Source organism: Populus euphratica, unplaced genomic scaffold (genome assembly GCF_000495115.2).
Source record: "Populus euphratica unplaced genomic scaffold, PopEup_1.0 scaffold94.1, whole genome shotgun sequence".
Taxonomy (NCBI): domain Eukaryota; kingdom Viridiplantae; phylum Streptophyta; class Magnoliopsida; order Malpighiales; family Salicaceae; genus Populus; species Populus euphratica.
The window spans coordinates 196,392-208,466 of record NW_011499977.1 but is presented as its reverse complement, the minus strand read 5'-3'; the positions used below and the strand labels follow the sequence as shown (position 1 = coordinate 208,466).

At 34.6% G+C, this 12,075-nt stretch overlaps 1 protein-coding gene across 5 annotated transcripts in view; it reads left to right on the top strand.

Moving 5' to 3' along the window:
• The window catches only part of LOC105139583 (zinc finger (CCCH-type) family protein), an 8,810-nt gene extending 4,414 nt beyond the window's left edge, over positions 1–4,396 (top strand). For all 5 annotated transcript variants that reach the window (XM_011046068.1, XM_011046069.1, XM_011046070.1 and 2 more), the window contains 6 exons: positions 451–630; positions 701–835; positions 1,145–1,240; positions 1,384–1,716; positions 3,678–3,721; positions 3,801–4,396. In XM_011046068.1, the coding sequence (XP_011044370.1) occupies positions 451–630; positions 701–835; positions 1,145–1,240; positions 1,384–1,716; positions 3,678–3,721; positions 3,801–4,044 (1,032 nt within the window). In that variant the 3' untranslated portion in view covers positions 4,045–4,396. The remainder of the gene's footprint in view (positions 1–450; positions 631–700; positions 836–1,144; positions 1,241–1,383; positions 1,717–3,677; positions 3,722–3,800) is intronic.
• Positions 4,397–12,075: the final 7,679 nt, after the last annotated feature.

The following is a 12,075-nucleotide window of genomic DNA, read 5'->3' as shown; positions in this document are numbered from 1 at the left end:
TCTTTTCGCCCCCCCCCCCCCCCCCCCCAAAAAAAAAAAGAAAAAAAAAAGAAAACAGATTTGGAAATTCCAGTATTTGGGAGAAAAAAATAAAGAGATGAAGGAGTTGCAAGCTGAATCATAATGATTTTCTTTTTGTATTTGATAAATATATCCTTTGAAAGGTATTTTAAACTTGTTACTGAATCTCATGATTCAAAAAATGAGCTTTACGATTTACAAGTCAATCTCAATTTGACAAACATGGGTCAATTCTTTAAATTCTAGCTGCAGCTGGAGAATTTTACTATGGTAATGCTCTCTTTATTTGTATGATTGTTGTGTATGTTTTTTGGATATACTTGATGCTTTAAACCCTGCTGCAACATCTGGATGTGCTATATTTTCCCTTAGGTTTGTGATCCCATAATTCGCTCTCTAAATCCTTAAATGCTGACTGTTTCATTTTAGGATCACCAAGGACTATCAAATGTTGCACCAGCTGATGCTCCATTGCGCACGCTACTCCTTCCAAACGCAAACGCAAATGGTGGTTCCGAGGTTCAAGCAACCAGTAGTGTTGCTGAAGCAAGAATTCATGATTATATAAGTAATCTTCGGTTCTCTATATCACCAACAGCTTTTTTCCAGGTGAGGAACTTGTATTTCTTATCTTTGTTGGATAGTGAAATTGAATTTCTTCTTAGCAATCACGTTGCAGGTTAACACCCTTGCTGCAGAGAAACTATACTCTCTTGCTGGGGATTGGGCTGGTCTGGGTCCAGATAGCTTGCTATTTGATATATGCTGTGGGACAGGAACAATTGGCCTCACTTTAGCAGATCGTGTTGGTATGGTAATAATCGTACGCCTTTCTTTGTATGCTTTCTTGTTTTAAAGTAACCACACTGTGATTGGGATTTTTTATCATTCACTGGCCTGTTGCACATATAACTGCATTTTTGTTAAATATAATCTTTTCTAAAAACACTTGACTTCCGGAGGCTTTTTGAAGTTGTTATAATTGGGTACATTATGTCCATTATACTTCGAAATTAGTAGATTTGTCTCTCTCTCACGCCCCCCCCCTCTCTCTTGTTTTCTTAACCCTTCTCTCTGTGAAAAATATGCAACTGAGCTTATTTTCATGTTGAAATTTCTCCAGGTTGTTGGCATTGAAATGAATGCTTCTGCAGTTTCAGATGCTCATCGGAATGCTGAAATTAATGGCATAACAAACTGTAGATTTGTTTGTGCAAAGGTGACATTTGGTTTTATCCTTTTTGAACTTGGTTACTATATGTGACACCAATTAGATGGCCTTTATCAAGATAATAAAGTCTAGTTTCTTAACGTCTTCTTTCAATCACTTAATTATCATTTCCACTAATGGTGAGGTAACAGGCAGAGGATGTGATTGGCTCTTTATTGAAGGAGTATCTAGATGTGCCTCAGAAAGAAGGTGAACAGCTGAATGCATCTGAAATCAGGGATAAAGAAATAGCAATCATTGAAGTTAACAATGCTCCCATGGATGATGTCCTAGACTCTAGCAAGAACCCAAGCCATGATCTTGGAAATGGTGAAGGTGCTTCTGGGCATTCAGAAAATGGTGGACAAGAAATCCAAAGTCAACTTCAGAAGAGTTGCACATCAAAAGAAGGGAGTTCTCCAATGTTGCATTTTAAAAATGTTGTTGCCATTGTTGATCCTCCCCGTGGTGGGCTGCATCCCACTGTGAGTGCTGTCTCCTTATGTTATGCATTTGATTGTCTTTGTACCAAAAATTTTCCATCTGTCAAATGGCAAAACCTATTTATTCTCTCTGTCATTCTAAGTCTGCCAACTTAGCTCATACTATTGAGTCAATTTAGCCTCATATTATAGAGTTGCAGTGAACAAGGTCAGTTGAGCTAATTAGCAAGATTTTGAAGGATAGCTATCTATATGCTAATGAGCATATAACTGGGGCTATCTACTTGATGTTCGACTAAAAAAGATGTAAATGGAAAATTTTATTTTGTTGATTGACAAATAAATAATATTTTACTTTGCCTTCATTAATTTGAGCTACTTCATATTTAAACACATTTCTTGCATATGTAATCATAAAATATTATGGTTGCATAAATATATGTATATGTAAATCTATATTATCTTTGAATAACATAAAATTATCAGCTAATTTTGTTATAAAGATAAATAAAAAGTAAAATGACATACAATTCTTTTTTCTAGCATTTCCTTTACTTGATAACTAAAAGAATGATATCAAAAATAATTTTATTTGAAATGAAGATTTCTATCTTTGTTTTAACTGTATATATCATGGATAAATTGCAAGCAACTTAGAAAAAGCCTTTAGCTATCAAGTAATCTTGTACAAGTTTCATTTTGTTAAAAAATGAATTTATATAAACATGCATATGAGATTAGTCAATATCATATATAACATATTAATGAATATGTTTAAAAAATAAATAAATGGATAACGATCAAATAGATAGTTCCCTATCAATATGTTCATTAACAAACCAGTCCTCAACCTTCAAAATTTTGCTAATTGGCCTTATTTGACTAGAATTGTATTATGAGGGGTTCACCTGGCTCGATTATTAACATAGGGGCTAAACTGATTGATTGGGGATAACGTAGAGGGGAAACTTTTGGTTTAGCCTTGTCCAAATTGGCATGGTGGTTATTCTATTCGTTAATCATTTGAAACTGAATTGCTGAGTTCAGTCAGTTATGTTACCTATATTACTGGCTTGAGGTTTCATGTTAAGCTATACCCTTGTTTAAGTTTTTTTGGCTTCTATTTTCTTGAGCACCTTCACTAATGGTTTGAACTACAGTAGGTGCCTTTAGTCATTGGCCCCTTGTTTTTTCGTGATTATTTCACATGGAATTTTAACTTTCGTGGGATGTGCACTGTTTTTATGCTTTCCCTAACAGCTTTGACCCAGCCAAAGGGTAGCTTTCCGTGTTTGATAGATCTCAAATTTCATTACACAGCTTGATAATAATGTTGTTTGTCACAGTCCAACCATAAGGTCAAGAAGTTGAAGGTTCTACTTTGAACCTAAATGGTTTTAATTGAGAAAGACAACTATCAATTGCATTTTATTGTTTTTTCCACTCTTTCAATTGGTCCAGCTGTTGTTGATGCCATCGACAAGCTTTATTCTGGCTATGGTACTGGAAAAATAGTGCGTGCTTCTTGTTCTGCTGCTCGAGAAGAGTTGTTATTGGGTTTTTATATGATAATGAAACTCAGGTTTATGAAAGCTTAGGGCATGCTGCATTTTCACAATATGCATATTACATTAATTGAACTGGTCCAGTGATTAAAATATAAGTGTATTAATAGATTGGCAAATCAATGTTGAAATTGGTCATGCTGTCTACTTCCCGCTGAATCCACCTTTTCCTTTCCAAATGCTGTTCCTAGTGGTTTGATGAAAATATATGCTTATGATGGAAGCGTTCAAAACTTAGTAACTGCATCAATTGCAAATGAGTATTTGCATGCTCACAGCATTTGTGACTATTTAATTTGGAAGTTATTCTCATAATTTCCTTCACATCTGTCTTTGAGTTGAATGGTGCCCTTGCAAGTATTCAGAATATCTGTTTGATCACCAAGTTGATAAATATGTCATTCAAAGATTACTGATGGCTGTTTGGTCAAAATGCAGGTGATTAAAGTTCTGAGAACTCATTCACGTGTACGGAGACTTGTGTTAGTGCCACACCCTGCTTTTCTTTAACACACACATACTTTCGTGAAAGTTTGACTTACCTTGTTGGGTGTTTTGTAGTTACATTTCTTGCAATCCTGAAACCTTAGTGGCCAATGCTATTGAGCTCTGCACCCCTTCTCCTGAGAAAGTTGAAAAAGGGAATAGAAACAGGGCATGGAGGAAGATGAGCAGTGCTGGTTTGGCACGGCACAGAGTCAAGTCTATGCCCATTTCAGAGCCTTTCCGACCTGTAAAAGCCGTGGCTGTTGATCTTTTCCCACATACCTCACATTGCGAAATGGTGATGCTTCTGGAGAGGTAAGTAGACCTTCTGAATGTCGGACAGTTGATTGCATGGCAAACCCTAACAGAATCGATAAAAGGCTCTGTTGAGTCCTGTTGTGAACCAAGATTTTGGTAGATTCCTTCTGATTGTTCCAATTTTTGGTCAGTTTTTTCAGTCATTGTTCTACTTGTCTAGGTTTTTATGATGTCATTTGGAGCAAAAACGAATGTTGTTCATCCTCATAATGCACTCTTATCCCTGCGCAATTTGTTTACCAACAACAATTAAAGATCGCAAAAGTTGCATTACTGTTACACGAAGCCTTGTTTAAACATTTTGTTTTGATTATTGGTCTGGAAAGCCATTATTGGCCTTCATTTTCCTTTTATAGGACCGATTGTTTTAGTTGTGATTTTCTCTTATGATGAAAACAGTATATCTTATTCACCTTGTTCATGGAAATCTTCTAAACTGGGATTCCAATAGGAACATGTCAAGGATCTTTCCAAAGATAAATGGATGTGAAAACACAAGGTAAGGTTTTGTATGGAGTATATGTCAGCCTACCCATTGAGAATATAGTGGATGACAAGTGCAAGGAGACTTGACAGTCAACCCCAGTTGGAAAGTGCAGGCCGCTTTCAAGCCATTCACGAATGTGGTTTTGGTGGGCCAAAACATAATTGTTGGCAAGATTTTCTTTTATGCAAATTAATTATGTGATGTAGTTTATCTGATACCACAATATAATAATAATAATGGTCGGACTCGCAACCAAAAATTTGGCTTGGGTTCTGTCCATTCTAATACCGCGGGATGCACGATCACTCGGCCCGCCCTGCTCGAGACGAATTTATTTCACACGGTCCACGAGACTGGCAATTGAGGATTTGGGATTTTACCAATATCCTGTATGTATCTCTTTTTCTTTAGAACAATAAAAAAGTATTTTCAAACCAATTTGTGTCTTGTATCCAGCCTATTTATTGAGTTTTCAAATATTTATTCTGATATCTATCATTACTATATCATTTATTATTTAATATAAAATAAAAAAAATATAACCATATTTAAAACAAGTATATGACTTAAATAGAAAAATTATAAATGTTATACACTTACATATTTAAAAGACATTGATGGACTAAGATTAATCTATAATTTTTAATATTGGATAGAAAAATATTTATTTTTGGTACAAGCCTCTAATGAGTTTTAAGAATAGTCATGGTCTAATTACTTGGTTCTTATCAAGCGTTTTTTGGGCTCAAATAACACAATTGAGCCTCAGTATTGGGTGAGCATCCAGGATCTCATGGGCTTGAACTACATACCCGAGTTTAGATGTTGGACTTTGGATAGAGAGGAAGGACTTGAGCCTAACACCTTTTATGCTGAGGTTGTGCATCTAAGCTCAAGTGCTATGGGAGCTCTTATTACCTTTTAGGCTTAGGTTGTGTGCTTGAGCCCAACAGCTAGGCATGTGCCCAATCCCCGTGGACCTTAGCCTCAATCTTGAGCTCAATAATATGATATAATGTTCGTAGACCCAACGAGAGTCTCGAGTTCAATTATTTTTTCCTTCATTAATGTACATGGAAGAGATATCCTTATTTATTAATGCAAATGTAAGAGATTTTTATCTCTCATTAATGTTATCAGGATAAAATAACTTTCCAGCCCCTCAACTGCAGAAAAAAAAAGGTTCATGAGCTTTAAATACCCTTTGAACTACTCACATGTTAAATATTTTACATTAAAAAACATATCTATTTCAATATAAGAATAACCTTATTTTTAGAATTTAATGCTCTCTAGCATATTTATTACTCTTTTTTCTCTATAAAATTACTGGCTTTACCATCTACGAGTCTTTAAATCTTTCAAAAGAGGACCTTTTGCAGGTATTTAGAGGCACTTATCATGAAACAGTTTCCATTACTTTGAAGGAGTTATTTAAATGAATATTTAATTAACCTATAATCCAATCATCGAAAAACCTTATTTCTAAAAATATTAGATTTTGGAATATCATCAATTGACACCTCATGTGGGAAAACAATAAAAAAACCATCAAATTTCTTTCTACAACTTGTTTTGACATTTCCAGATCATTCCACGGCAGACAATCAAGACACATTTAGACTCAGACATATAAAAAATCTACTTGTTATTGCAAGTACTTCTACCCAGCCAGACTTCCAATAACTCATTAATCATATACAACTCATGACTCAGGCGATGTTAACTACTCAAGAGAAGAATTGAGCTTTGTTGCCATAAAAAGTCTCAACACCTTAGGCAAAACCAGAGGTCCCAATGACACCATAATAAGCTATTCCCAGCAATTATAGGAAATTACATTACTCTGAAGAGTTTAGGCAAAACAACATTCGAGACAATGCCTTGCCCTAATGTTTGTAAAGTCCCATGAGGAATCACTCTCAATACTATAATACCTTTGCACAAAGTGGGCATTTGAGGCATGCTTTTTCTCATTATCATGGATGGATAATAATAATTACCAATCCCATCATTCCGTATCAAAATACTTAAGCTCCTCGAAGCCAAGTAGACAAAGGATCAAAATGAGGTCAACCTTTGAGCATATCCAAGAAAAAGCATATAGCCCCCATCAAGTACGAGGACGACTATATCACAACCAATAAGCTTTTTTAAGGTGAATCAAGTAATGGAGAATCATATATGGGTGGAAGAGGAAAATGAGTTGCGACATAAACTTATACTTTTATAAGGAAAGTCTTAAGGGACCTCATAGGTGGAATCGTTCCCCTATTCAGAACTTGAGCTCAAGAAACAATAAGAAAGAGCCATCCCATGATTAGTTGCCATATTTTGAGAGGTTTTCCATTCCCCTAAACACCATTGTCATTGAAGTATATATCATTATTAAGAGTAAATAATTTGTTTATTAGTATCCTCCACCAATGAAAGTCACTCCTTATATATGCACCTCCAATAAGTATTACATGTTCTATCAGGGTAGGAGACATGGTACCGAACAATGCTATACCTTGAATAAAGAGATTGAGCTGTTAATAACCAAACACTATATCCAAAAGATTGTAAAGAGGGATATCTATATTGAATTAGGTAGAGAAGAGTCCAGTCAACCTAACCAAGTATTGTTAGAGATCAATGTGATTTTGGGTGGAACCTCAGCAAAAGATGATAATGGAAGTGGAAAAAAGAAATATAGGAAACAAATCCTTATAAATATGTGGTATGAACTTATCATATTTGCCTCAGAAGATGGGAAGACGGTAACTTTTACACTTGAAGATGCTCTGGTCATCTTAACTGTTTTAGCAAATCACTTTATTTATAAGATATTAATGGACGATGGTAGTGTTATCAATATTCTTTCTAGTGACTGACACAAATAGGTATTGATCCCTCAAGACTAATTCTCATAAAGACTCCCTTTATTAGGATTGCAGGTATAGGCATGTTAGAGGAAGGCGCATTGGAGATCCTTGTCACTAACGGTACTTATTTCAAATGTCTAACTCTCCACCAGACCTCATGGTTATTGATATGAATCTGGCTTATAACACCATCCTAAAAAGACCTCTTTTTCATCAAATCAACGTATTTATTAATATTAGATACTTGACCTTGAAATTCCCTATTTATAAGGGTGTGGGCATGATATAGGGTAACCAAACATCTTCTAGACAAAATGCCTTTTCATGTTTAAAGGGCAAGAAGGCTTTGGTAGTGGAATAATAAGGTTTAGAGAATGAATAAGTAGAAGCAATAATAAAGATCATTAAAGAGTTAAAGAATATACCTCTTAGGAAAGAGGGAGTGACCATGAAGATGAGATCTGCTTTGAAGCCAAGTCAAGAATAAGCCTTGACAAAGTTCTTCACCATTCAAAAAACTAATTTTGCTTTTAGACACTCATATATGCCCAGAATAAGCCCTAGGGTGGCAACACATCAATTAAAGGTTAACCCAACCTTCTCCCTTATTCGTTAGAAGAAAAGAAGTTTTGAAAGTAATAGATAAAGAGCAATAACAGAAAGGCAAGAAAGTTACTCGCTACTAGATTTATCTGCGAGATGATGTACCCTGATTAGTTAGGAAATGTGGTAATAGTGATGAAAACCACTAGAAAATGGCAGATGTAAGTGGATTTTACATATTTGAACAAGGTTTGCTTAATAAATAGTTTTTCTCTTCCAAAAATTGATATATTGATGGATTTCATAGTAGGTTTCAAATTTTTCAATTCTTTCAATGCTAACTTTAGGTATTATCAAATCCCTTTGCATATAGATGATGATGAGAAAATATCATTTATAATTAAGAAAGTGACATATTATTACAGGGCTATGTCTTTCAAACTAAGAAATACAAGAGCCACCTACTAGTAGATGGTGAACAAAGTCTTCAAGCATCAGTTGAGGATGATTATAGAAGGCTATATAAATGATATATTGGTGAAGAGCATGACATTTAAGCAACAATTTTTTGGACCTATAATAGGTTTTTTTTATGCTAAATCAATATCAAATAAAGCTCAATCCTTTAAATTGTGTATTTTCATCAAGGGAGAAAAGTTTGTGAGGTTTATAGTAAGTAGCAAGGGGATAGAGCCCAACCACTAGAAAATCTAAGCCATACTATAGATGACTCCCTCGTAGTAAGTAGAGAAGATTTAATGTCTCACAAAGAGGTTGACTATCCTTAATAGATTTATTTCTCATTTTAGGAAGCGTAAACTATCGTTCTTTAAAACAATACTTCTAACTTTGAATGGACATCCTAGAGTCAATAAGCCTTTAAAGGAATCAAAGTATACCTCTTATCTCCCAAGGTTTTATCCTAAATAAGAAAGTATGAGAAGATCTTTCTCTATTTGGGCATAACAAACTTGGTAGTATAGTGCTAGTAAAAGAAAAAAAAAATTAAATTCAATACCTGATTTACTATTTTAACAAGACCCTTCAAGATGATGAAACAAGATACTTAAAAATAGAGAAGATAGCCTTGATTATGACTAATGCCTCTAGAAAATTGAGGCCTTACTTCTAGGCTTACTAAATCACCATCTTGATATATCAATCCCTTCAATAAATTCTTCACAACATATGTAAGGACACCTAATGAGATGAGAAATTGAGTTAGGAGAGTTTGATCTCCAATATTAGCCCAAACCAACTGTAAAGGGACCAGGTCTAACAACTTTTATTGTTGAATGTTCCTTTAAAAAATCAATACTCGATGAATTTAAATCTTGATCAAGTTCAAAAATCAATACCAGTATTGACCCGTATACTTAAAAACATTTCTAAGAGGTGAAGGGGTCAGATCTATGAAGGGTGGTGTTATTGAACCAAGAAGATCAAGTTCATCACTTAAAAAGTGGTCATATTGGAGTGTGGAAAGTATGTGACATTTCTAGGATGATATTAGGTATGAGAGCTCTTAATTGTAGAAACATCTCACCAAAGAGTGAGAGATATGTAGCCTCCATAATGACAACGAGGGGGTTTGGAAGCCTCCCACTGAAAAGTATGGGAGTTATATGATTTCCCTAGTATTGTTATGAGGTATGGAAGTCCCTTTATTATAAAGTAATTATTTTCTGAGAGTGGGTGGCTATGTGAGCCCTTATTGGAAAGAGGTTGTACATAAGAGTTAGAGATCCAAAATTATACCTGAAGATAATATAAAGCCTAAGAACTTTATTAGAAATTCATATCAGTTTGAGTCCACATTGAAAATGGTATAAGATCCAAGATTAATCATTAATGAAATGGCGAAAGGTGTTTTGGCATCACTCAAATAATGTTTTAGTCCGAGACTACACTATAGAGTAGAGGATCTAAGATCAACCCCTAGCAAATTAGTGAAAGGCCCCTAAGCATCAATGAAGAATATTTTAGACTGAGACTGCATTGGAGAATGGGGGATTTAAGATCAGCCCTTGGTAAATTAATGAAAAGCTCTTTGGCATCACCTAGAGAATATATCAATTTGAGACTGCATTGAAGAATAAAGGATCCAAAATCAACCCATGGTGAATTAGTGAGAGGCTATTAGGCATCAACTAAAGAATAATGTTATTGCAATAGAAAGACTTCATACTTATCCTTTGAAGATTATAGGGTTATTTTCCTAGAAAGATCAAGTTAACTTTCATTGGAAAGTATCTAAAAGTTCGTAATGGAGATCTATAGATAGAGAATGTATATTAGAAATACATTGTTTTTATTTGAAAAATAAACTTGTATTTTTATTAAGAATTATACATCACAAGGTGATTTAAGTGATATGTATAAGGGAGGTTTTTAGAATGAACATGTTTTGGAGGTGGAGCCAAAGTGTTTGATTTGACTTCCTTAATAACTTTAAATGGGTGATCCTATTTTGTTTCAAATGAGTTATAAATCCTTAGGATATATCAAATACTCATAAGTTAGTTCCTTATGGTTCTTTGATCTTTCATTTATACTAAGAGAATGATTTCACTTGGAAAGTCCATTATATTGATTGTCCTTGTAGAAATAAAGAGGCTTATATCATGGTAAACTAGCTTCTTCCACCCGTATATGATTTTTTATAAATTACTTCACATTGAGTAAACTTTTATCTTATAAGGTATATTTTTTTCTCTTTAGAGAGCATGCTTTTTTACCCCCTTTATTAAGGCCACTAAGGCTAATAACTCAAGTAATTCTTATACCTTAAGTATTTCCTAATTGCACCTTTTCAAATATATCTATATAGACTTGCCCTTTTGTTAGATAATACCAAATAGCTATGTGGAGCTTTTCTTGGCTTGTATGATGGCGCTGAAGCATGTCATTAGCTTGGTGTAGAGGTCACTAAACCATTTAATAGAGCTCGGCTTTAAATTATTGCATCATGCATATACAAACCCCTAGAGGGTTATGGGAATGATTTTGCACATTAAGTCATCATCTTGGATGACCAATTTTAAGCTGTTGTGCATGTTGTTTACATGCTCTCTTAGGTTGGCTAGGTCATCATAGTTGTCCAAGCTTATTTTTATGGATATGTAGCCTTTGGAGAATCGAGTGTTCAATACTTATTAGGATAATGGAGAACCCTTCCACTAATAAGGCTTGTAGTCATTCTTCTAGGTATACTCATACATATACCGTCTCTCACTCCTTTGTATGTTAGACTCTTAGAATCCTAAGGAGTTTGGCATGGAACAACGGTTACAATAACTAGTTTTTATCTCATAGTAACTAAGATAAGTGCATTCAAAATATCGCCTATGTACATAAGTATCGCAATCGCATGAGCAATCCCTTGAGGGACTCTCATAAATGTCATTCTACCAAGTCTCTTCTTGATAATGTAATCGTCTATAGGCACCTAACATAATCGATGGATGTGGGGCTAAGGAGTTATGTGTTGCTAAAGATGTGAAGATTTGTTAGGGTGGTAAAGTGTGATTTTACATCTAGATTGCCAACACAGCCTAAGTAAAGAGTCGTATCTGAATGGTGAGTTCCTGAAGGTCTAGTTAGGTAGAAGTGTTTATGATAACGAGTAGATTTGTCTAACATTCTACTGAGGGACTCTCATAAATGTCATTCTACCAAGTCTCTTCTTGATAATGTAATCGTCTATAGGCACCTAACATAATCGATGGATGTGGGGCTAAGGAGTTATGTGTTGCTAAAGATGTGAAGATTTGTTAGGGTGGTAAAGTGTGATTTTACATCTAGATTGCCAACACAACCTGAGTAAAGAGTCGTATCTGAATGGCGAGTTCTTGAAGGTCTAGTTAGGTAGAAGTGTTTACGATAACGAGTAGATTTGTCTAACATTCTAGCTTAAATATGTCTTAGTTGTGTGTCATAGAATGACATGAAAATGCCAAAAATAAGTTTTAGATGAATAATTGATGCATTTTTTATATGAGTTCCCATAGACAGTACTAACACGACTAAAAGATTGATGTTTTCTCTTAAGTGCAAGAGTGTCAAAGTAATAAATAACCTGGCAAGATCGAGGTCGAATCACAAAAAGATTAATTATATAAATTATAAACAATAA